Below are 27,122 nucleotides of genomic sequence, written 5' to 3'. Positions count from 1 at the left end.
TCCTCCATCTGATTTACAACTCCCCCTTTGATGACAATATCAGTGGTATTTTCTTGTTAAGAGCAGTAAGAGCTGTTTGAATTGTTTTTCTTTGCATTGTTTTAAGCTTGTTCAAGCGTAATAACTAGAGAACTGCAAAAATCTAATGTATAACAAAGCTAAAAGGTGCGAGAGGTTGAAAAGGTTAATTAAAAGTCTAATGATGGCATTTACTGAGACAGTCCAATTAATCACTTTATTCCAGCAGTCATGTGATACAGAAACCATTGCTGCAGAATACTGACTGCTAGTCTGTGCATATGCTGTTTGTGCGTGTGTGCAAATCTGTATTTATTTTTTTTCCAAAAGGAGTGTTAGCTTTCGATTTTATTTATCTCAATGTGATTTTTAAATAGTAGCTAAAGTTTAACCCTTAATCCTCACATAATGCTCTTCATCTACTCTGGCACTGAACAGTACAGGAGCATTGCCCCCCTGGTACTTGTAGCCTTACAGCCCCGGGGGGGTTGCTCACAGCTTAATGGGGTTGTAGGTATAGAAGAAACAAAGCACTAGAAATACATCATTATGTAATGTGATCTCTCGGAAACAGTGTATATGACCAACAAAGTGAACTCTCGAGTGTCAACAAGCACATTCAAATGTAATTTTTACCACTTCAACTGGAAAAAAAGACAAAAAGAACCTTGAAGGATCAATTACAAGGGTCGTAACCTTGTATTATCTGATTTGCTATAATATTCACACGGGCTTTATTGGAATGGAACATAAATTTGAAAAATAGTGAGATTAGAAAGGATTGCAATACTAGAGCAAGGAGCTAGAAGCTTTCTCTTGGCTTATTTTGCTGGGGCAGCACTTTAGAGGGAGCCCATTATAAGCAGGAGAATAGTAGTTATGTTAACACGGTAATTAATCAAGTCCAAGGAAAAGAGGAAACAAGTTGTGAATTCAATTCTGCAGTAATAAAAAGAAATGCTGAAAGTTGCCCTGTAAATTGGCATGACTTTGGTAAACAGTCCCTCACTGTGTCTTGAGAACTGCACGCAGTAAATCACTTCTCATGGCAACCGTGTAGGTTTGAATATTTTCACAGTTTTACGCTGTATTTCTGTATGTGCTAGTTCCTTCCAATTCTGTTAACTTACTATCTAGCTAATAATAAACTACTGAGCAGTATAACATGAGAGCATTTGCAGTAACACAGTTCCGCTGTGAATATTTCAAAGGGAAATTAATTAGAAGAACTCAGCTGAAACCGTGGCGATAGCCTTCCCTATCACAAAACCAGCCTCTGACTCGACACAGAGCATGAATTGTATATGGAATGACTGCAGATCTCTGCTCCACAAAAGAAGTATATCCTGTATATGGTCCCAGTCACGCGTAATCCATCCTTAGTGATAGTGCAATGTAGGTACATTAAAAAGACCTTTACACTCTACAACTCTTTAGTGTAGAACTGAAATCTTTGGTGCAGTAATGTAAGAAACAGTGTCTGGGTCTGTTTCTAGCTGCCTCTGTTCAGCAGCTTGAGATTTTGTTCATGCATTTCTGCTTTCGACGTGACATACTTTGGACAGAAGTAAAAGTAGCATTAAAAACAGAATTCTTGAAACTTAGATTATTGAAAATTCAGAATAGCTCCACTGAATAAAATTGATTTAAGTATGCTGGCGTGAGTATAATGCAAAGCCGCCATCCACATAAAAAAAATAGGAATCCTGGTATTACCTTTCATGCATTTGTAGTAGAAATGAAAGGTGATAGATCAGGATGTTTGTGTGAGTGAAGACAGAAAGAATTTAAGCAGCCAACCACAATGTTATTTGTGTTGAGGAGCAGGGTTTCCTCTCCCTCCCAGCTCTCCTGGAACAAAATCTTGAATCAGTTTTTTATAGGCTTTCAGGAATTTCCTCTTTCATAACCTGTGTGTTGGAGTAAATGTATCTCAGCCAACTGTTTGGGCTTTAGCCACTGTGGAGTTATCTGCTCCCTGTTCCTTCCCAGAGAAGATAGAAGTACCAGAGAAACTCTTCAGTCATTATTTCCTCCCTGTTTCATATCTGGCATAGGAGTTTTATTTTGAGGTCTTTATCATTGCACCAGGAAGTGGCCAATGAATGTAGCAGGATCTAACTCTAAATAGACAAGTCTTGCTAGGTGTTAGAGCCTGTCCACTGGTGAGAAGAGACAATATAGAACAGCACATACAGCATGGATATTTTCACAGGATATTTTGTATAAAACTACTACAGCAACAAAGTTGCACCTACATAGACAACAGAAAGTACAGAAACGGCAGTGTGTTTGCAAGTCCTTGGACCTGAGGAGCTGGATTTGGAGCCTTGGGCAGCAGGTGCATCTATGTGTGCAGCAAGCAGTGTCTGCTCCTGGGAACAGGCAGCTTACTGGGAGAACTGAGCAGGACTCAGTCTGCATTAGCAGGGCACCTAGCAGAAGATGTCAGGGTGCTTTATTCATTGAGGTAGTGATCAGAACAGTCTTTGAGGAAGCAGGTCTGTGGTCTGTACTCTGTAGGTTTTCACAGAGCCTTGGAGGGAAACCCATGGAATAGAAAGAGGAGGAATTGCTGTAAAAAGGACTACTTTGTTGTTGTTGTTGTTTTTTAAGTGATTAGATGAAGAAAATGCAAGCAGGATCATGTCTCTGCAGCCTTGCAATTAAGGCAGTCATCTTCAGGGAGGGAGTATGGGTTTCCAGTCATTGCATTTGTAAGAGAAATAACTCTCGTGGGCACTGGCCAGAGCCAGCAATCTGCCTCCCAAGGAGAGCTCTTCTGAGGCTGAAGCATCATGCTGTCTCTGGTGTTTGCAGTATGTGCTGTTTCCTGTGCACCTTCCCGAGAATAACCCACAGTAAGGTGGTTTGAGAATACTTATGGGAAATGAGAAGAGTGGTTCTGATTACCCATGTGAAGGAAGGCAGGTCTCAAGATCTTGACTTACGATGTACCAATGATCTTTCATAAAAACAAAGGGCAGGTCTTTCTGAAGAAAGACTTTGGGCACAGAACATGGTATCTGAGTAAAGTTTTGATTGTGTATTTTAGTTCACACTAAGCTATGTTCATGATCTCTGCAGGGCTTTGATTTGGGATCAAAAATAATCTGTTCAAGGAAAGGGCAATTCATTTGAATCAAGTGAGACACAGATAACAATATTGCCCATGTTTTCTTTGTGTGTTTAATTTGCTTTTCTTACAAAGCCCATAGCAGCACTTCCATTAAATTGGGATCATGTTTCTCCTCCTTATCCAGGTCAGTTTTTGGTTCCTCTAGGCAACATTCTGCATCTGCTTTAGAGTAGACCCATACCCACATGGTCACCTCTATCCCTTTGCAATTTTGTCTTCCATCACATTAACTTTTACATCTCTCTTTACAGCACTCCCCTCGCTAAATATCCCAGAAAGCCTACTAATACTAATTACTTGCAAATAGTAATTGTACTTTTAAAAGCAACCTCAGTAAATAGCTTTTTATGTACTGTAAGAAAATTGAAAATTGTGTCTGTTCTGCTGTTTAACATGAGTGCTGTAGAACAAGTCATAGACCTTCTATCCTACCATGTAATGAGAGCATGAATAAGCTCCCAGTATCCTCTGAGAATCCCTTTGTGTGCAACATACCGTAGGGTTGAGGAGAGAGCCAAAGGCTTAGTAGGTGCAGAACTGAAATGGAAATGGAAATGCAGGAGAGATGAAAGATCTTGAAAGAGAGCAAATCATAAGGAACATCACACAGGGCATAGGAAGCCCTATTAAAAGTTTAGGAATATCTCTGGTTAAAAGCATTTGGCTTCTTTCTGTTGTTTTATACAGGTCTGAATGAGGGGTTGAGTTCAGAACTGCTGCAGTCATAAAAATGATGGGACAGGGTGGGGAATTTTGGGAAGCAAGAAATGTTGAAGTGGTTGCAGCTTTTACTATAATGCAGGGCCCATCATTAAAATATGCCAGAAAGCATCTCACCTTGTACGCAAATGTTCAAGGTGCAGTAGAATGTCTGGAAAATGGTGGTCCACATGGATATAAGTTAGGATCTCTCAGCCCTTTGTTGCTGCCCCAGAGCTTCTGTGCTCATTATGCATCAAGCAGCCAGGTAGGAGAGTGTGTTTAGGCATCCTTACTCCTTGTTTGTGGGGGGCGGCTTTCTCACCTAGGCTCCTGGCTCTGGTTGTTTTGCTGTGATTCCTTGCGCTGCAGCAGGCTGGTGCTCTGAGCTGCTATTGCTAATGGCTCTGGTGATCTCTGGGATGATCATTGCTGGCTGCGTGTGTGGACCAGTGCCTCACACATAGGCAGCACAGGGCATCACTTACAAGGCTGGAAGTGGCTTACCTGGGACTCTGCAGGGATTTGGCAGGAGATGAGAACTGCATGGATTGGCACAGATTTCCACAAAGGACCTGAGGCAAAGCTGACCTGAAACAGGGGAAGCTCTCAGTGAGAAAATGCAGCAGGCAGGAAGCTTCACTTGTCCCAGGTTGTGGTCTGACTGCCTTCCATCCTTACCCAAATGCCCCAGGAGAGGCGGAACTGAAAAAAGATCTTACACAGACCTTTCCCGAGGGACACTGGCAGGAAAAGAAGCTCTGGATTACATCCATTAGCTCCTAACTTAGTCAGTACCTAGTGAGAGCCAAACTTCTGCCTGTCTTAATAATTTAAGCTTGGCAGAACAGAAGCTGGGTGAAATTTTGACTTTATATATTACTGCTGGGTAAGTAATCCTCATGAACATTCTCAATCCTGTTAACTGTTTGTAGCTACCACAGGACTTAAGAATAATCACATTGTACTTCTTCAATAAAAATAAAGCAGAAAATGTGTTCTGGATGGTAAGTTGTGTTAAAACATGATTTAAAAGCTTGGGAGAAGCTGGCACTAATGAGAAGTTTAGACAGTCTCATTTAATTCAAGTGCAGTTGGTGTAGATTTCTTATGTGCTTTGCATTAGTCTTGGTTATAAAAGGTAGAAATAAACTGTATAATGTGATGATAAATACACCAGAAACAATAGCTGGAGACATATGGATCAAAATAGAGGAAGCAAGCGGCAAGCTAGAGCCAGGGGTATTTAAAGACAAATGAAAAACAGAAAACATGATCCATGCTCAGAGTTCACACAGGAATGCAATTCTTGGGTATAAGTTATATGAAAGATATGACTGAGCACTGCTGTTCTGTATGAACACTTGGCCAGTATTTCAGCTTTCCTGCAAGGTAGCATTCACTGCTGTTGGTTCTGTCAGTGAATTCGGCTTATGCTCTATTTTTCTGAATGCTTCATTAATTTGTCCTTGCTGATTTTTGAGGTATTCATATTCACAGCACTTTTTAATGTTTTAGCAGCATTTGCTACTGAGTCCAGCCTTAAATGGCAAAAGTGTATATGATTATTAGCAAATAAATGCTTTATTACATCTTGCTTTGTATGTGTGTGTGTGTGGTAGATAATGCTTCATAATGTAACACCACACAGTAAGTTGATGTCTGTTTGCATTGATGTGCCCCATTTAGAGCTCTTCCACAGAATCTGATTTTAAAGAGTGGAATTCAGCAGTTGACTCCCAGGCACAAACAACCATGTAATTACTCTGCAATCACACAGTAATTAGCATGCACTATTCATATATTGCATAATTATATGCCCTGCAGATTACATAGTAATTATATTTGTACCAAACATATAATTCTATAGACTGTATCACAGGGAAGAAACTTGGAGAGTTCATAGTTAATATTATAGTTATAAGTTAATAAAATGTAATTATATGTAAAAGTCTTACAATCTTATCAGAGGTTTCTATTTGGGTATCTCATCTCTTCTGCATCTGGTTTAACTTAAACTGGTAGATGCTATTATAAGAAGTGCATGGCTGTTAATTTATAGTCAAATGTTGTATGTTTATAATGTAACGTGTGGAGATAAGCAGAAATGTACAGCTGCTTGTGCGGGAAGCTGGGTGTGGGAAAGGTTGGTGTGAATATTAAATACAGAAATGACAAAATGTATGAACACACTGAATGTAGTTACAGCATGTTGTTAGAGTGAAAAACAAATATTGTGGATTTTCCTTAAATGTTGGGTTGTTTCTGGCTGTCTTAGATGCATGGGATAGTAGCAGGTAATATATACACATAGTGGCATCCATGGCCACAATCTCAGGCACCACTGGTTCAAGGGAATGCAGCAGCTCCATGCACTGTGTCAGCCTTGCTGCCCCATCCTTATAGCCATGAAGAAAGAGAAGAGATTGGTGTCCTGATCAGGGAATGGGGCAGAATGGTGGGAGAATGGAGAGGAATAGCACTGAGTTGTAGGAAGGCTTTGGACTGAGCTTTTGGGAAAAGGTAGCAGATCTAAAGTAAAATGTTTTTTGAAGAGATCCTTCGAGCATTAGGTCTTGTTTTAAACGTTTTACCTTTGTCCATCCCTCCTAAAAGATTGATGCAGTGTCTTCGATATTTTGTTCAGCTTGCAAATACTGTAGCAGGGGGAAATTAATGTATCTTCTTGGATCTGTGGTGTTGGCATTCCCATTATCCAAAGCAACATTATGATTATTCTTAATTGAATTTTGCGCTCTAATGCCAGTTGCCTTCATTTTCAAGCAAAGCATATGTTGGATTTTAATATGTGGATAATGTATTGCAAAATTAAATGCGTAATTATAATCTTTTATCTGAGTTTAATTTTTTTCTCTCTAACTTATAGTGTGTGCATGTGCATGCATGTGTACAAGGGAAAGAGAATCCCGGTATTAAAATGTTTCTTTCACTATGACTTGTTAATTCTGTGTCAGATTTAAAACTCACATCTTCATAAAACTCAGGGTTCAGGTGGCATCTACAGATCTCATGAAAGTCTCTTGGTCAGAGCTCCTGCAATAGTGGGGCTGCACTGTTTGCCTTGCTGTCTGTGTTGGCTGCTTATATACCTCAGAAACTGTGGTATCAGGCATGTGGCTTTCACATTTTGCAGAGTACCTAAATTACGTTCAAATGTTGTTTCTTGGTGTAGATGCTGAATATCAGTTATAGTTTTGAAGAAAAAAATTAGGAGAGTAACTTCTTTCCAAAACCAGCCTTAAGAATCCCACTGAGTTCTTGTGCAATGGGCCACATGTATCCCTTCCAATTTACCAGTGTAATGGCATTTAAGTGAGGCCAAGACCTACCCAATTTTCAACTTGGATGTCAGCTGCAAAGAAGATGAAGTGCAGCTTCCTGGTGTAGTCATCGTTCACACATTGGCACTTTGATTGTAACATGTGCCTGTGCTCTCGATCATTCATTAAGCCATTACCATTTGATGGTTGGACTAGATGAACTTAGTGGCCTTTTCCAACCTTAATGGTTCTATGATTCTGCCTTTAGAAACATAAGGAATGGTCTCAGGCACTGAATTTGTTTGCATGTATAAAATATATAATCAGGGTCTCATTAACGCGATGAAATAAACACAAACATCAAAACACAATATGAATGTGTCACATTTCTTACTGCTGTTGTGTTGTTTTTTCTAGTGGAGCCAGTACTTTCAAAGGGGAACAACTGCTTGGATGCAGCAAAAGCTTGTAACCTAAATGATACCTGCAAGAGGTTCAGATCTGCTTACATAACCCCCTGCACCAGCAGCACGTCTAATGAAATCTGTAACAAGCGGAAGTGTCATAAGGCCCTCCGGCTATTTTTTGACAAAGTTCCCCCAAAGCACAGCTACGGGATGCTCTTCTGCTCCTGTCGAGACGTAGCCTGTACAGAAAGGAGGCGGCAGACTATTGTTCCTGTGTGTTCATATGAGGACAGGGAGAAACCAAACTGCCTGAATTTACAAGAATCCTGCAAGAAGAATTACATCTGCAGGTAAGATAGAACATGGCAGGGGAGTGATTAATGAGGTGCCAGAGAGAACTTTATGGTACTGCTGTATTTACCAGAAGTGAGGGTCAGAATGTCCACTAGGCAGTAGGAGTTGGGGAAGGCAGCAAAAGTCTTTGACATCTTTAAGTGTGACAAAAGCCTGCATCTGGTTACAGTGTGTGCCTTCTTCAAAACTGCTCACAGCTACTCCCTCTCGTTATGGAAGAATCGTTAAATGCCTGGTTTAATTTTCACAGATTTCTGTTGGAAACATTTTAATTAGGTGTCTCTATGAAATGATATCTCAACGTTATTTTTATGTCCTATTAGCAGCCAGGTGGAAATAGAATTATTCATTATAAAGGGATGTATTGTCATTGTTACCTTGCATGTAAGCTTGATTAACAGTGGATGCAAGCCACATGAAGGACTTTGCATATGGTCAGAATACACAGATTCCTTGCAGGGTTTTGCTTCGTGGAAAGAAAAGGGGACTATGTCCCACTTTCTTGTCATTGCTATTTTAAGCTTGGAATTGTTTTATCTGCCCTCTCTGGCATACAGGCTGGGCTGATGTAACTGGAGGGTCATTGACTCAGTGACCCGATTCCCAGTCTCTTCCCTCAGTGAGCTAAGCACAGAGCACTGCTTTGCACGACAAAGTGGCTCCTTCTGCTGTCAGCAACTTCCCTACAGGTTATATTGCACAGTGCTTGCTCAGTGGCATACAGATCCTCCTCTGCCCTTAGGAAATGCTTTACTTCTGCTTAGCATTGTGTATGTTTATATAAGAATGCTGTTCCAATGTCGTGTTTATGAAGTCATGCCCAAGAATCTTAGTCATTTCTAATGTGTGCATTTTTCTTACGTAGTTCACCAAGGTCTTCAAATTAGCAAGTAAGGAAATAAACACTATTGTTAAATGTCAAGGGCACTGAAGATATGTGCATATGTGTCTTGAATAAGTACCTTCATGTGTCTGATAAAATATTTACTTTGCTGTTCACATACGAACAGTGATCGTAAACCCCTGACCTGAGCACCACATGTGCCTGAGGTGCTGGCAGGGGAGGAGCAGCAGTGCTCTCCTCTGCCCTGTGGCTCAGGGATGGCAGGAGCCACTTCTGTGCTGGCACAGACTGGAACAGCTTTAGGTCGGGGCAAGGCTTTCACTGCAGTCCAGTGAGGTGCATTCAACACCTTGATGGCTATTGCAGTTTGTGAAAGCTGGATGCTAGTTCTGGAGTCAGAACTACTTGTTTTCCATTTCTATGTTGTGTCATCAGTCTTTTTGTTTGCGTAAATTGTTGAACCCAGATTGCCTGTCTTAACACAGACCCTGTTAAATAGCAGAGTTACAGCATCCTTGCAGTGCTTCTTGCCAAAATTCCAGTGTTATGGTACTAATGAGACGGGGGAGAGGGTTTTATTGGGACACTTCTTCCTGTTTTTCAGGCTGTGCTCAGGAATTGCTTTGTTAAATGAATGCCATTACTTCTCTTGTGAATGTGTTTTTCTTTGGTCAGCTTTAATCTAATGTTTTATCAGCAGCTAAGTTTTTAATAGCATTTTGTTTAATCTGACTTCATGAGCCTGCTGTCGTGCTTTCACCATTCCAGCTGCAGAAAAAAGCTTGGTAAAATGTCTGCTCCTGTAGCCCAGAGTTGCAGTTGATGCTGGGGTGGAAATGGATTTCTTTAGAGTTTCTTCCCGTGGCTGCTTTTCTTTAAGCTGCCAAATTAAAATGTTTGGACTCATTGGCAGGCAAACTTTGTGGGGCTGGGACGGGGTCAGTGAAAAACAGCACTTGGTCCTGCACATGGGCTGCAGCAAGTGTTGCAGGATGCTGACAGTCATCCCCTATTAGTGCCTCATGGGCTGTTTGAGCTGCTAGCATGGTTAGTGCCTTCCCTCTCTCTTGTCCAGAGAGGGGGAATCAGCAGTAGAGCTATTCCATTTCATCCAAAATACAGTGAAAGGCATTTTCTTTGAATTGTTGTGCACTTAGAGGGAGGTGATGTGGTTTGTTCGCAGTGATTTACAGGAAAACAGCAGCTTGGGCAGAGGAGGAAAGGAAGGGAAGTAGAGATGACATCCCCTCCTTGCTATTGAAAGTTTTGGCACTGATAAATATCAGTCTACATAGTAATTGCAGACATGTTTAGAATAATTAAAAGCAGTAGTCGCAAGACATATAATTCTAACTCTGATAACCTGTTCATTTTGAAAGCAGAAAGAGTATCTAAATGAGAGAATAATTTGAGGCTGTGTTCTGACTGCTGTGAAACCGAGTCATTTAGAAACTGTTATTTGCATGTCCATTACATCTATTAGAACTTCTTCATAATGCTAAGCAAGAAAAGGGAGGCAAGTTCTGAAGCATTTCTAAAAGTACTCTCACAAGTGTTTTGCAAATGCTGGTCATTCAGAAATGAGAGCTCTGAATCTGTCCATATTACTTATGAAATATACTTGGGCCCATGCAAATATGTATTTCAACAGTTAGTTCAAGATGCTTTCTAAGAGCTTTGTTTCGGGTGCACAGAATCACAGAATTGCAGGGGTTGAAATGGATCATTGCGGGTCATCCAGTTCAGCCACCTGCTAAAGCTGGTTCCCTACAGCAAGTTACACAGGAAAGTGTCCAAGTTGTTTCTGAATATCTCCAGAGAAGGAGACTCCATAGCTACTCTGTGCAGCCTGTTCCAGTGCTGTCAACCCCAAAGTAAAGATTTTTTTCCTGATGTTCATATGGAACATCCTCCAATTGAAAAGCATTGATAAGATCCTCTCTCAGTCTTCACCAGGCTGTACAGCCCCAGGCCTCAGTCTTTCCTCATCAGGGAGATGTTCCAGGCCTCTTGTTATCTCTGTGGCACTCCGCTGGATTCTCTTCAGAAGTTCTCTGTCTTTCTTGAACTGAGGAGCCCAGAACTGCACACCGTAAATATCACTGAATCACAATGTCACTGAATCATAATCTCACTGAATCTGTTTTTGAAACAGAATTAAAATGAGGGGAGCAATTCAGCCAAACTGGAGGTACCATTAACACAGATGGTATGACACGTCGGTTATTTTTTCTTCTCTCTTCTATTCATTCACTGATCTGTTATATAATATAAACTCTTAATTGAGGGGGGAAAAAAGGGACAAGAAATGTCAGGATATGCAAATAAGTTCTGACTTACATAAATAGTCCTAATTTTTTAACTTCATCAAAAATACTGAATGGTTAATTTTCATTATCATTCTTATGCTGCCTCTCCTCATATCCAAGTCCATATCCCACTCTGAAATGGATTTGAGGCTTTCCAGGCACACCTTTCATGTATACCTGTCAGTTCTAACTGAAAAGAAAGAAAAAAACAACTAAAAGAAAAAGCAGAAAGAAGCCATTAGAATTCATTTTGTAAAGAATATAAACAAAACTTCTAAGGAAAGTTGTTTTACTGTTAAAAACTTCCCCCATTTGTCCTGGAAAAGCTCAAACCCCTGAGAAACTTCCTATTCAGGTTGCTTCAGCCACCAGTTAAGTCCCATAAGGTTGACTGGCATGTTTTAGAAATATCGTTCTGTTGTGAAAACAAAGCAGTGTGCTTCATTTTTGCCAGTATCACATTTTACAATGTTTTAAAATACTCCTTCCTTTGAGGAACAGAAGTGTGAGTCATCAGTTTGGCTTTTCTTTAATAATTGGTGTTTTGAATTTGTATACGTCCTATGTCTTCTGGATAAGTTCATCAGGAGCTGAGCAGAATGATAACAATACGGACATATGACTTACTGAAAGAACAGAAAATTAGGACAGTATCTGTTCAGTCAAAATGGTGGTGAAACAGCCAAGAAATAATTCTTGACCAATGTCCAAATAAAACGACAAGTAAGTTATTATTTTTGACACTCTGTGTTCACACAGCCAAATCTTTATATGTGCTTTCATTAGCATTCACTGGCACATTCTCACCTGTGGTACAGTCATTTGAGGTTACAGCTCTCAGCAGTTTCTGGTCACCTCTCCTGTTCAGTCTTTGGTGCAAGAGCCATTCACATCTGTTTGGAAGATGTTAGCATGCACAGGTAGAAGAACCTTGCATGTAGGTTGACAAACATTCTTATCAATGCACAAAATAGCTCATTCACAGTAAAAGCCAGAACAAAAGCTCCGTTTACTTAATGATAATTTGCCATGATAAAGGAGCCTCTGTATCTCAGCTTGTTTTCCATAAGGCATGTGCAAATCAATGAGCACTTCATGCCAGCACCTGTTTGTGCAAGTGGCTTCTCTGCAGGTGAATGCTGGGTGTTCCTGGAGCTGGTAACACTCTGCAATCTCTGTACCCTTGTGGGTAAGATTTGCCAGGAGGGAGCTTGGTTAAACACTGTAGGCAAGTTTATGAAGAGGTGTGTCCTGCTGTAGGAGAGAGGAACCCAGACTCTCATGTTAGTAGGGAGTTGTCTCCAGTTGCATTGTTAACAGCTGGCAGGGAGGAGGGCGCTCAAGGGATGTGTGGAGGAGAAAAAAGAGGTGGAACAGAAATAAGCTCTTTTCTTCAAATTTTCTTTTTCTCAGACTTCACTTTCATTTTTCCTGCTTCCTCCCTTGCTTTACTCTCATGCCTCTTCCCATTGCTTAGCCTCCTTTCATCTCTTCCCAGGTCTTTCAGTCATTATCTGACTTTCACTGCCTCTCTGCCACGTTTGAACCCTCTCCATTACAGCTGCTTACAGTCCCTCCTCACATCTCTTCTGTGCTCTGCTCTTTTCCTCCCTCAATATCCTGCATTAGTCCAGTGATCATCTGTGATTCAGAAAATGAGAGGGAAAAACTGTTGCCCCTCCCTGCCTGAGCCCTGTGGCTTCTGCTGGTCACAAGGCAGTTGGTCAGCTGCTGAGCAGGACTGCTTGGTTTCCAATTTACTCTTGATGCAGGAGTTCCAGCATTCAGATGAGCACTGTCATGGAGGGCACAGTGGCAATGGTACAGTTCTAACAGAATAGGGTTTGCCGTCCCTCTGGGGTGTTTTGTATCAGCTGGGCACTCAAAACTGTCTGACATCTTGAGATTTCTGTTCGCTGTTGGTATGCAAAAGCAGGAGAGCATGTAGTTTTTGTAATGCTACTGAGGACATTAGAACAAGGATGCTTTTGATTTCTAGAGACATGCAGGCTGTGTCTGTATCGTACATACAGGGAGTGGGCAAGAAACATCCTGTGCAGCCTGGCTAACCCTGCTTTGGAAGCAGGATGTACCCAGTGTAACTGGGTTTGCCTGGGAAGGGGCTATGAGCAGATCCCTCTGCTCTCTGAGGATGGCATTGGTGCTTGGCTAGGAAAGGCCCCTGGCTGCACATAACCAAGAGAGAGAGGAAGAAATGGCAAATCTGGCTTTCAGACCATACACTGCAGCATGCCTACAAGCTTACCTCACATCTGGAACCCAGCCTGAGCTTGGAGAGGAATGATTTAAACATATATATTTCATGAATATGTATATATACACACACATGCATTTCTATATATACATATGTATGCATCTATACATGCATATATGTGTATATATTTATGTATATGTATGTATTGCTAAAGGTACCATAGTTACAGAAATGAAAGAGAAAAAAAAAATAGAATTAGTGAGGAATTATCACATTTCAGAAAATTCAGACAATGTGGTCTAAGGGGAGGTGGAACAGAAGCTGGTGTGCTTGGCAGCAGACATATGGGGGTGTATTTGGATTTTGGGGTAGGGGAGGAATTGCTCGCCTGAGGAAAATATATGTAGTCTCTGTAAAATAAGCAAAAACCTTTCAAATCAAGGAAACGTAAAGTGGAAAGCCTGGAATATTGTATTATTTTCTTCCTTTCTACTCCGTCACATGATTCATCACATTGAAGTCTTTCATTAGCAGAGTGAAATAGACATAGTATTCACCTCCCCTCCCCCATCAAGTAAACAAAGGTCATTTTAGATTTCTTCCCTCTGAAGGAATCAAGTAGTTCCTCCTTAAAGCATAATCATAAATCCCTTTGGAATGTAAAGATCAGAACACCCAGCAAACCAAGACTGCTTTGTCCCTGTTAAAGTGTAGATAGATCTCATTCTATGATGCCAAGATGTGCTTGGCTAGTCGTCATTTATACTCCCTCTGTTCTGCTTAGGAAGGTCTTGAAGATTAAAAGTTTGCTGGATGATTGACATTTTTCCAAAAGGAGCAAAGATGCAAACAAGGATATTGTAATTAGAAAAATAGCTCAGTTATATTCCCGCACCAAACCTTCACATCCCTTTATACTTTAACAGTGAGGAGGAAATCCTAAAGCACAGGGTGTTTTATGCTCTAAGAAGCAGTAACCACACAGTATCTTCACACTGAGGTCCTTTGGCACGCAAGCTTAAAACACTCCGAGCAGCACGTCTGCAGCCAGCTAGAGCCTCCAGCCATTCCTGAAACCCAGTAACCACAGAAAGGTAGTGTAATTCTTTTGTGCCTGTTATCAGTAAAACAGAAGCTATGCCTCAGCATTGTCAGAGCTCTTTGGTTCAGCTGCCTGATGTTTTGCATGGTGTAGCTTTGGCAGTATCCCTCATGACAGTGAAGTTCTGCTATTCCTTCCTGATTATTTTTAAGGATTAGAGGTAACTGTGTTGCTGGTATTTCACTACTACTTGTCTACAGAGTTATGAAAGTGAAAGAGGGAATAAAGTAACTGTGTGTGACCATATAACAATCATAAAATAAACATGAATACAAATGATTACAATCTTATAGACCGTATTTCGATACGTGACCTTCCATGTCAGCCTCTTGCTAGCAAAAACAATTCAGTGGGTTAAAGTACTCACAGCTGCCAAGTATACTATAGCTTTAAGAATCTGGGGGTATTTGTATCATCCAAATATGGCCCATCAACTCTGTGTATCACTTGATCTATTTTCTTACTCTAAGTGAGAAGGGAAAACTACCTATATAATAAAAATCAAAGAATACAGATTAGAAGCATGATCCAGAGAGGGGGTTACAGCTGGGGGAATTTGGCCTTCTTATTTCTTTTATCATGTGGGACAGATGAAACCATGTTCATTAATGAAACAGTTTTACCCATGTTTAGTCAAAAATACTGAAAGCCAGGAAAATTAGATTTTATATTAAACTTTAATAGAATCTACATTTGGAGCAACTCATGTTTTTATGGTTAAGCAAGTTCTTAATTGCTTTGCCGGATGAGGTTCCAATAAGAGTACTGCCACAACTGGTTCACTGAGTTGTTAATTGAGAGATTTTTGTAGAGGGCTGTCCAGCATCCACTGGTTTGCATGAGTGGCTCCCACTTGCTAATCTGTTAAATCTGTTGAGGAGGACATTTTTGATCCCATTTGATATATTTTCTGTCACATTTGGCTTACCTGCTGTTGCAGAGGAAAAGAAAATAGATACATATCACACAACAGCATTGACTTTAATAAATCAACATGCTTCCCCATTTACCTTAAAGCATGTATGTAATATGGGCAAGAAGCCACTGTGTGTTTAACATGAATAACAGAGATATTCTATCCAGTCATTTACCAGTGACTTCAGTGGATTTATTCCTGGGGTATATTTGGCTATTCCTGTTTTGTGTAGGTAAATCTTCAGGCAGTGTTAATTAAAAGAATGTCAACTGATTTTACCATTCCATCATGCTGGACTATGTAAAGGTTATTTATATCACTCTACATCAGGCCCCAGCGAGAGAATATTTCTAGTGGCAGTTCATCTATTAAAATAGCTGCAAGATAATGTAAGCACTAGAACTAAAAATAAAACTTTGTTTCTCAACAGAACAAGTGACAGCAGCATGCATATTTTCAAATTTTAGCATTTTAATATTTGCTGAATAGAAATTACGTTGCTTTCATTATGTTTTAAGCATTGCTGTGCTACTGGTGGATTAACTGCTCTTAAGTAGAAGCCATATGTAAATGTACCGATATCTGCAAAGACTTCTCAGCACAGAAGGTAGAGCTTTCCTACACTCTGATTATCTCCTGGCTTTAAAGCAAATGAAACAGGGGAAGTTTTCAGATGTGTGTTTGCTGTTGAATACAGATTTTCTGTGTGAGGCGACTGTGACCCTTGCCTAAAATATTATTAATAGATGCCTTAACATTCGTGTTCTTGTGCTTACAGTAAATTTGTTCGAGCACTTACTATAAGTCATGACAAGAAGTTTTTATATTATAAACCCTATTTGACTCGGACCCCTGTTAAAACTTTACTGATTTAAATATTCAGTTCATTTTCTTTTGTTTCACTTCAAGCACAGACTCCACTTGGTGTCCTCCCGGTTGTTCCGTATTCTAATTAGACACTGTGTAATGCTGGAGATATGTCTCAGTATCTGGCATAATGCAGCCCTGAAAAATATTCTTGAAAACAGAAAGTGTCTTTCAGAGGAACTTCTGTAAGCAGCTGGATATGTCACAGGCTGTCAGCTCTCTTAGCCTCAGTGGCCATGTTCAGGTTTTTTGACAGTGGAGGCAAAAAGCAAACAAACATAAAAACAACTCTTAGGATATCCATGTCATCTTTAACTGGTAAAAACAGTTTTCCAACTTCATTCTGTAAATCAGAGATTTTCTTACTAGCATTTAACATCTATATATCTCTTCTAAAAGCAAGTAAAACATGTTGAATAAGATAAATGGCATACTGGTTTACTTGTGCCAAAACTTGGGGATTTTCCATTTGATGGGGCTGTTTTGTGCGTGGCCAAAGAGCTTCTCATAAAAGAGACTCTAATCTGCTTTTATATGCTGTTCCTCCGATTTGATATTTGTTGTCTGACTCCTAAGCTAAGAAGAGCTTTTAGCGTAGCTTCAGGGTGAGTTTCAGCCACACTGGCTTCAGATTATGCACAATCAAGTGCAAGGATGCACTGGGCACCCATTTTCCATTAGTCAGGAACGACTCAGGGGGCAAGAGGGCAGTGAGATATTCTGCCACTGCACATCCCTCAGTGCCACTAAGGGATGTTGGCATGTAAAAACAATTTCTGTGTAACCTTAGGAAACCTAATAGAACAGTGCGTCATATTTTTGCCAACAGGAATTTTTCTGGTAAACAGAGAACCTACATGCCTCTATGGGAAGCCATTATTTATTATAGTTTATTCATGTGGTTACAGACAATATTGTTGTAATGGATGTGTTTCTCAGGTACTTGGAACCACATCCTTTTGGTGTGCACTCTTGCTATAGCTGTTAATAAACACCTCATCGTCCAGTGGTGCATTCTAAACCTTGCAATGGCATTCATTTCTTTGGCTTGCTTTTTGAGGGTGACAGTGGTTTTCTTAGGTTTTTAATCTGTAATTGAAAGACACTCCTGTCTGCCCAGCTAATGAAGTGAGAGCAGCTCTCTCTATAGCGGACTAGTTCTTTCCTTAGTAACATTCTATCATGAGACTCTGAGGCTTGGATGTCTTTAAACATGACAGCCATTTATATTTAGAAACTTAAAATTAAACAGAATAAAGGAAATGAAATAAAATGGGAATATACAAACTCTCAGTACTCTGAAAGTAGCTAGGGGATTTGTTCATGTTATTGGAGAGCTTTGTTACAGATAAACTACATAGAAATCTTACCATCTTCTGTCCCCTGATAGAAATCATGGTCTGACAGTTCAGCCTATCATGTTGTAGAAGATGCTCAGGGAAGTGTTTTCTTTGCAGCTGAGAAGACAGAAACACATTATGCATGCTTAAACTCGATGCAAGGAAACAGAGCCCCACAAAACATATTTAATATAGGTTTGATTTCCTGTGGAATGCTTTCCAGATGTTCTCTCAAACAGGCCTCTAAAATGTGGTCTGAGGTAATTTTTTTTTGCAAACAGAAAGAGAAAATTCTGTTTTGTGTCACTGCATCAGAAAATCACTGTTCTAATTCTTTATTGCATTACCTTGTGCACAGGGTTTGCACCATATTTTTCAAAATTGGTTTTATTACACAGAAGGTCAGAAGCAAAAATATATATATATTTATTCTACCCAACTGGAAATAAATCATACTTATTTAGAATCACATTTGAGCTTAGTCGTTTTTCTTAAATCCAGAGGAGACCTAATATTATTAAATTATAAATACTTCAACATATGACCCTGTGTTACTTAGAAGCTTTAAATAACATTGATGAACTATGAGATTAATATTTTGGTAAGGTCTTGATTTGCTGTAGCAGACATTGTGTAAAAAGATCTAATGGGATGCTAGCAGATAGCTTCAGGAAAGGATAGCATTAAGGGAAAATAGTGTGTGACTTCATTATGCTTTGTGTAAGATACAAAAATAAAACAAGAGCCTGCTGTATGTTTTTGTTAGAGCAGTTTTTAATCAGAAAAAAAAAGTGAGCTTTGTTAGTTGAAAAATTGAAAGAACACAATGTATGATTAATTTTAAAGTATTGGTTGGCATTGATGAAAATGTCAGGATTTGACATGACTGGTTTTTTATAGTAGGCAGCTCTCCATCGCCTGAGATGTTGGATGTTCTATAGGCAGAAGGCCTGCATGATGTGGGTGCCATTGGTCGTGGTGGGCCAGCAGTTGGTTGGGATGAAGCGTGGTGCTCTGCTGGAGCATCTGTGGTGCCTGATGCCCTGTGTGGTGAGCACTTTATGGTGCTGAGAAGCCTTGGAATGAATCTTGTGTGGTCTCTGCTCTTTGCTTCTGTATCCAGATATCCCACAACCTGAATCGGCTGCTTTTATGTAATTGAGGAGTGTCTGTGTTTTACTTCCAGATAAACAACACAATTTACAAAGATAAATGAAATCCAGAATCAAATATTTGCGTGGGATTTAGGCTTCAAATCATTTAGAATGAAAAAAAAACCAAAAAAACAAAAAACAGAAGCAAAACCAGATAAAAGCCAGCTTCTTCCAGCCAGTAGCTGATATGTGGTGTCCAAGATCCTGCAATGGTTTCTGCCAGAGTTACAAAAGATTTGGTTTGGCTCATATGAGAGACACTGCTTTCAGTATCCAGGTCTTGGAGCCAAAAGGTCTGATGTTAACTCTTTATACCCTTCAAAAAGGAGTAAAAGTGCTCAAAACACCTTTTTTTTTTTTTTTTTTTTTTTTTTTAATCTTGAAAAAAGGTACAAATGCAAAGGCATAATGAGGGTCAGGCCTATGGGCAGGGACTGTGCCCATTGCCTCAGCCCTGGGCATTGGCACCTGGGTACAGGGACTGGCCAAGGACGAGCACAGGTGGCCCAGCTTAGTGTGGCCTCAGGCAGGAAGGGCTTCGGGAGTGGAGGGCAGCACTTTGAATGTCAGTGGAGTAGGGACTGACAGCCTGGAGGGGCTGGGACGGAGCTGGAATGGGGCCGTGGGCCACAGGCAGATGGGGGAGAGCTGTTGGTGCACAGGGATGTTTGTGCCCTCTCAGACACTATCACTGCAAAAATTCATAGTTGCTCAAAGGTGCTCAGTAGTGTGTGTCCATAACTAAGGAGCTATGATATATATTAGTATTACACAGTTCTAGTACCTTTAATGAAAAAAATCTTCAAAGATCGGTCAATTCTCAATCACCGGGTGCTGGGAGGGCTGTCTCTCTAGTGATGGAGCTGCTTTGAGGCTCTTTTCAGTTCACTGCTTGATAGAGTTTTTTATGTAGCTTTTTTTTTTCTTTTTTTTTTTTTTTTTTTCTTGCTGCCCACTCACTGTGTGTTTATGAAACAAAGAGAAAATGAAAAACTGCTCCAACAAAGAACCCATTAGTTTTGACATATACCAAGCCCTCTTGCCCCTATTACAGACGTAGCACCACCTCAGCTTTACAGGCGCTATTTGTAGGTATGGAGCAAGATGCTGCATTTGACCCTTGCTAAAAAAGACCAAGTACTCTGCCTTGTTTTCTTTTCTTTTTTCTTTTTTTTTTTTTTCTTCCTTCTTTCTATAATGGTGCCATTTATCACTGTGACACATATTCATTGACTTAGTCTGAGATTTTTCAGTGTCAGATTTATACTTCTTTTCTACTTTGAATATCGATGCAGCACTTCTCTTACGTGACTGCACTACATCTACCAAATGGTGTCTAGACGCTAGAGCAGCTTTAACTAATTAGCTGAGTCACTACAGTCATTCAGCTTTGGCATTTACGTACCCTTTATGGTACTGCTGTTGAACCATAGATAGTTGCTTAAACACAAGCAGCAATGTAAAAGAGGTGTGGTAGTGAGTATGTTCAGCATTCAGTGACGTCGTGATGGCTCTGAGATGAATGCAGAGGACAGGAGCCATCACTGCCTGTTTTCACAGCCAGGAAAATAAGTTGGAAATGACCATGCAAGTGAATGTGGTCAGCAGGAGATCCAGATTCTGTATCCTTCTCAGGCTGAAGATCACCACTGTAATGCAAAGCTAAGAGAGATTTCTCTCTTACGTGGTTCAGCTTTTGCCAATGAGCAGCTGAAGATGCATACTGCCTGCAACACCATCATTGAGGCTGTACTTTCAGATACTGCAACGTGAATTTCTGTGCAGCCAACACTGAGGTTGACCGGTGAGCTTTAAAGAATAAGAATTGATGAATATCAAAACGTATTTCGGAACATCAAAGAACTTCTGTGAAACCTTCAGAATAAATTCAGTAAAAATCTCATCAGTGTTGCCTATGCAACAAGCAGTCCTAATATAAAATTAAATTATCTCAAACATTTTATGCAGATTAGACTCAATACTGCTATTAACAAACCTTATTTGTAAGCGAAATCTGAAAGTTTTGATTTTCTTTACCGAATGCTTGAAGAACTGGTATCATAAGGAAAGCAAATTAACTTTGTTTTCTTTGTATTCCTAACTGTTACAAATGCTTTTACTGGTGCTAATACAAAGCCCTAGAGAATAGCAGGTTTGAGATTTTTTTCTCTCTGCAGAAAGACTGTTTGTTGCTTGAGCAGATTTTCTTTGAATTTGCCAATAGGATTATTCTTATTTTTTGTTAGCAGTATGCAAACTATTTAAAGTAAGCTTTCCAGAAGATCTGCCATTCACTTTGAGGAGATTTTCCAGGGCTAAGTTAGAACTTATTTAATTTGTGGCTTGAGTTTTGTTTTTTGGGTTGTTTTTTTTTGTTTTTTTTGCTCTAAAAAGAGAAGAATTTTTTTCTTCCTAGGAAGAAGATTTCTGGGTGGTGCTTTTCAGTTTGTTCAGTTTGTTGTGGTTCTTTCTTTCATGCAAGGGAAGGGAAAAATCATTAATGCTGCTCAGTGCAAAAAGGATTTGTGATTCTTACATGGAGAAAGAAATTGTTCCTTTTTGATGCGGCCCTGCTACATGATACACACCATATAAAAACTGCCTGTCTTTTTTTTTGAGCCACCTACTAAATAGATACATGCCTATACACCACACATGTGAAACCATGGACACCGGGAGGCACACATGCTTCCAGCTGAGTTTGTCTTCTAGGTGACCAAACTGCTCATCTGGGGATTATTTTCTTTACCCACAAGTTGCTTCCTGCTGAAAGAACATAAAGTTACCACAAAATGCATTTTTTTTATTTCAATAGGACTTCTATCATCTGAATGCTTCCTATTAGCATGCCTAAATGCTATTTTATATCATGTGTATTACATTATTATAAATGATTCTGCTACTTCTAATTAGGCTAATTTCTCTCTCTCTGAGTAAATGGCAGTAAAACTGTTTTGGTATTGCTGATGAGCACTGCCATCAGTGCCCCTCTCCTGGAAATATCTTAGACTAGATTTTCAGTGAGTGTTAATCAGCACGTCCCTACTGATGGAGATACTTTATGATAGATGGATGTCTGTCTCTGTTTTTATTTGCTGACCTTAACTTTATCTCCAGTAGAAATGAATCCACTTGAATATCAGGTGTAGCTAACAGCTCAAGAGGGAGTAAGTACTTTGGTAGCATGAAGTTTGGATGACTCACCAGAGGGGAGGTGTGTGACAATGTCCAGTAATGCTTGGACAAGAGCTTTCTGAACTATATTTGGCATATTAAATGTGCAACATTGTCAGATCATTACCTTTTATGACCACAAAAAGTCTTCAGAAATGAACATAGAAATCAAACTGTGTGTAAAGGGATCAGCAGAACAATTTTTTGTCTCCTTCAGGGTTTACAACAACAAATATATCCTTTAGGCAGACTGAGTAGTAAATGACCGGTATTATTCCATATTTATCAGTACTTAAAAACATTTGGGGAAGAGGAGTTTATTAAACGATCTCTGGACCAGTGCTCCTAATAATCTAGGAGAGAACTAGACAATTAAAAATGATGAAATGATTGCAAGTGTTTTCAGGATTTTCAAGATGCAGACCATGTAATTTCAGTTCCTGAAATTATCAAATCAATTATATGGGGTTACACGAATTTTGGAATTTAAAATCCAAGGAGGTACTTTGTTTTAAAAACAGAAATACTGCACATGCAGCAGGCTTACTCCTTCTGCTATGGCAAAGGTTTTTCATACTAGATAGATCTAATATGCTGTCTTCTGTCATAAAACAGAAGCTATTAGTAGAGTTTATAAAAATCATAGGAACTGTCAACCATCTTTGTTCCCACTTGATCAGAAGACTGGATCCCAGCTGTATTAATTATTGACTGAGAGACACAGTCATCACAGTGACATAGGGTTTCTTGCCCAAACTCATTTTGAGGTGCTACTTAACTCTTCTCATCCCTTGTAATCAATTTTGTCTTAGCCTGTCCCCTGATAAGTACAGTATATATTCACCAGACTTGAATGTATGTGTATAGGGCACCTTGAAGGATATGCAGAGCGCTTGACTTCTTAAAGCTTTAAAAGGTGGATGGGTACAGATGTCTGTCACAAGGTTAAGTGGTTAAATAAGTGAAGGGAGGGAGTAAAAAACTTACAGATTACTGTGGTTTGAAGGCAACTATGGTTTTTCTGCTGTTGGTACAGTTAGGGATGGACCTAAAAAGAGGTCACAAGAATAGCACAGATATGTTCAGGTACAGTTTGCATACAGTCTATTTATAGGATGCTTTGCAAATTAAGCCTATGAACCTTTTGAAGTTTGCCCATCATTATTTTCAGGCCAATTAGTGATGTACATCCCTTCCCATCCTGAGATAGGCAAAACAATAAAGCAAACTAAGATAATTAGTCTCTAGAGCATGTCAAGAAATACAGTGAATCTGTGCAAATCACTTGTTTCTGCTAACTTCTGTGTTTTTGCTGCAATACTGAAAAAGACCATTGTTATTACAGATCTACATAATGCTGGAGCAGAGCTGCAAGTACATTTGTGATACTATCCTGATTTTGAAAGGCTTTGAAAAGATTAAACACCTTATCCTGAAGCATCACTCTGAGTTGTTTTAAGCAGGAGAATGCTTTCATCCCTTTTCATGGAGGAGAAAATCAAAGCAAGAAGGTGAAATCATTTTGTTTGTGGAGTCAAAAGTCTAAATGACTTCATAAACAAAGTCACTGCTTTAAGAGGCTTTGAGGTCTAACTGAAAGCACCAGCACAGCTGAGGAGCTCTGGATGAGGAGCTACAAGATACGGTTTAGTGGCTTATGGTAGCAGTGGTTATGGGAGGATGGTCGGACCAGATGATCTTGTAGGTCCTTTCCAACCTTGTGATTCTATGATTCTGTGATTCTGAGGAGAGCAAATTGCGATGGACCGAAGACTGTAGGTTGTAAACCTTGCCCTAGCTCAGTGATGCCTCTCAAATTTTACAGGCCTGGATGGAGTGTTGGTGTGGCTTTCAAAGTACAACATAACAAAACTGTACCTGGCCATTAGGAACTCTTCTATTGATTTCCAAAGTTGTAATAACTTGTTGATTGCAATATAGGTTCAGCCCCTGTCTTGAAGCACTTTCCATATGTAAGCAATGCTCTCCCCCTCTTGGAATTGGGGTAACTGAGGTAAATAAAGGTAACAGATAATGCTGAAACAGAACTGAATGCAGAGCACACATTCTCTTCTTTTGAGCCCAGGGCTCAGTGCTGTAGACTTTGGATAAATGCACATTTTACAAGAACAAATAGATTCTCAGTACCATTGCTCCAGGGGGCTGTGCAGATCATGCCATCTGGATCTGCCTGCAACACCAATTCAGCCAGCTGGTTCTCCAGGCCAGTGCAGAGCAGGGGTAAACCCATTCCCTGGAAACTCGGAGCAGTGCTAAAGTAGGTTCTGCCTCAGGTAATGGAGTAAAAGGGCTCTGGAAGCACGATCATACAGTTTTGTGTAATCAGAAAACCAGCAGAAAGTGTGTTCTGTTCCCACACAATAACAGATTCCAGAGTTAAGGTCCAGGCAAAATGATCACTCACGATAAAATGTCTTTTTTTTTTTCTTTTTTGGCATGAAAATGCAGAGTATTTCTTTTAGTAAAGGGCATGCATTTCCCTGTCAATTTGTCTCTCTTTGCTGTTTTCTTAGACTTCTTATTCTGGCTTCAGAAATGGATTCTGGTAAAAGACCCTCATCAATTGAAATGTGTTCAATGTATATTTAAGTTAAAAAAAAAAATACAAAGTGCCGTCGAGAAATGAAAAGACTGTAAAAGGTAAGAATGCCTGCAGGCCTGATTTTTAAAGAAATGCTTTTTCTTCGTGTTACAGATCTCGCCTTGCAGATTTTTTCACAAACTGCCAGCCTGAGTCACGCTCTGTTAGTAGCTGTCTGAAGGAGAACTACGCTGACTGCCTCCTTGCTTACTCGGGGCTTATTGGTAAGAGCACAGGGAGCGGTGGGGGCTTGCTTCATCTAAAAATCTACCCAGAGGATATTTTGAAGACCCTCACGAAGTTAAAATGTAGTACTGTAGATTCTAGGCAAAATTCTCAACTAAATGTGTTGGCCTTGTTTTACCTTACAGGGATCCCTGGGGTAAATTCATAAATTCCAAGGAAACCGAAGATAGAATGTGCTTGAGCTTGATATAAACAAATATAAATTACAGTTATAAAGTAAAGTGGAGGTTGAATTTGAGCAGGACTGTCAAGTAAGAAGCTAAAAAGAACCATTAAAACTAGAGCCTGGTTGTTTTTGCAGCTCTCACCACAAAGATTGGTTAAAATACCTCTTAGTCTTTAGAACATTTGGACGTTTGAGGAATGTGATAATAGACCAACCCAGCCTTCTTTCACTGGCAGCTGCTATTATTTCTACAATCTCCTTCTCTGTGCTCTAAGGGTTTTCCGAAGTGCTACTCACTGGAGAGGAATTGTGACCCAATTTATCTTCCAAACACCTCTCTTTCCCCAACATTATCCAGTCTGCTTACTGTTAATTTCCCAACTGGCAACAGGATGCCGATATGTGAGTCAGATTCCATACCCCGGATACAGTATTTGATTCCTGAAAGAGAAGGGTTGTCTCGGGAAGCTGAACTTACAGAAATACCATGGTTGGGCAATAAAGAATAAGTGAATGTCAAAACTCCGAAACAAACAGATTTCTAAAAGGGCAACAGATTCAATTCTTTTAAGCTTACAGCCTGCACCTGCTGCAATGCGGTAATAGCCACTTCTGTTGGGCGTGAAGGTCCCAGCTGAGGCCCTGAAGCAGATCCCACTGTTAAATAAATCTCTTTTGAGATAATATCTGAAATAAAAAGAAAAATGACTGAAAGCGATGCTCACTGACGTGTTACCCTTCCTAAAACTCTAGCATTGAGCAAGTGAGGTAAGTCCACGGGGCAGCTGGTAAAATAAAACACCATAATTTTGGAGGACATGCCTGTGTGTCTTAAGAGATAAAGACAATATGCAAAGGCTATAGCATATGAACAGTTATGACAGAATGTCATTTGACTCTAGAAGATAGGATTGAATAGCCTTGAAATCCGATCTAGTCATTGAGATTAAGAAATCTAGCTGCTGGCAAAGAGTAACTGTTACTAATAGATACTTCTGGGTAAGAGCTGCCAAGAAGTTCTTGCTGGACCTACTGAATCTTGCTGACAGTTTTGTTGGATCCATATTTCAGCTTAAGCTCAAAGATGGCCCAGTTCATGCAGTGAGGTGTTTTTGTGTTACTGTTGATGACTGTGCTGCAAAACAATGTCAAACAGCAAAAATGTGGAATGGATCCCCGAGGAGGAGCTGAAATCAAAAGGAAAGCTGATTTTCCAAGGGGAAAATAAACTTTTTCTTTTTTTTTTTTTTTTTCTTTTTCCTTTATTTTCTGGATACAACGATGGGAACTGGCTGTTAGAAAAGTTTTTACTTCTCGAAAGTAATTCTGATGAACCAAAATTACCAAAGCACATACTGAAGCAGTAAATTCCTGTTTCTGATACCAAGCTGATATAAAACTGGGATAAATTATATGAAAACTATCAAATCTGTAACAAGGTATCTCAGGTACACCATTTCTCCTATCTATTTTTATACTTTTAAAGAATTACAGCATATAAAAGAAAAATGATGAGAATTATTAAATGTGAAATTAAACTGAAGATAGCCATGTTTGAAATTCAGTGCTTTGCTTGCAGCCTAGTTAAACCATCTGGACCTGTCTGTGCTCCAGCATCAGTTGAGTGCTGCTCTAACTGCTGACTTCAAGGTCTACTTTAGCATTCATTTTCTGACACATTTTCACCTATTTTCAGCAAAATCCATTTCATTTCTCCATTATTCTCTGGAATTCCATGAGGGGGTTGTATGAATAAGCTGGAGCTGGATGCTTGCTTCTGGATCCAGTACATTGTCTTTAGACTTTGGCCAACTGATTTCTGTTCTCATAGTCATTTGCTAAGATACTTTCTGCCCCCAACACGCAAAAGGAGGTCTGATAACATTCTTATTACTTCAGTATTGGCAGTTACTGCATTTCATGCACTGATCTTGGGCAAATTCCTGTTGTTGACTTTGATTTATTGTGTCATGTGTGAGTCAAAGCAATTTCAATTGCACACCCTGCTCATGAACCCACCGTCCATTTCCCCATCCTTAATTGGCCCCAAATTGAGAAACCTCTTGGCTGTGCTCAGGTCAGTTCTGGTTTTGTGTAGACAATTGAGTCAACCCCAAAACTGAGACAGTCACAAAACTGTTTGATACAGAGAACACACTAAACCAAGCATGTCCTATTTTACTGCCAACCACTGTGGTGTCTCTGATCTGTTAGTGTCCTTCAGCAGAATTTCCAAGATGCCAGCTAGAGGAGGGGGGAGGAGGGGAAGGCACGCACATTGCAGAGAAA

General features: G+C 39.9%; 1 protein-coding gene across 2 annotated transcripts in view; it reads left to right on the top strand.

Annotated features, from left to right (window-relative positions):
* GFRA1 (GDNF family receptor alpha 1) overlaps positions 1 to 27,122 on the top strand; it is a 144,114-nt gene that overhangs the window by 81,067 nt on the left and 35,925 nt on the right. For both annotated transcript variants that reach the window (XM_015867420.3, XM_032445523.2), the window contains 2 exons: positions 7,555 to 7,894; positions 24,536 to 24,645. In XM_015867420.3, the coding sequence (XP_015722906.2) occupies positions 7,555 to 7,894; positions 24,536 to 24,645 (450 nt within the window). The remainder of the gene's footprint in view (positions 1 to 7,554; positions 7,895 to 24,535; positions 24,646 to 27,122) is intronic.

The sequence above is a fragment of the Coturnix japonica genome, chromosome 8 (assembly GCF_054131305.1).
Source record: "Coturnix japonica strain WE chromosome 8, WE-NBRP24, whole genome shotgun sequence".
NCBI classification, from domain to species: Eukaryota; Metazoa; Chordata; class Aves; order Galliformes; family Phasianidae; genus Coturnix; species Coturnix japonica.
Note: the sequence above shows the minus strand (reverse complement) of the source record. Positions and strands in the feature narration are given on the sequence as shown.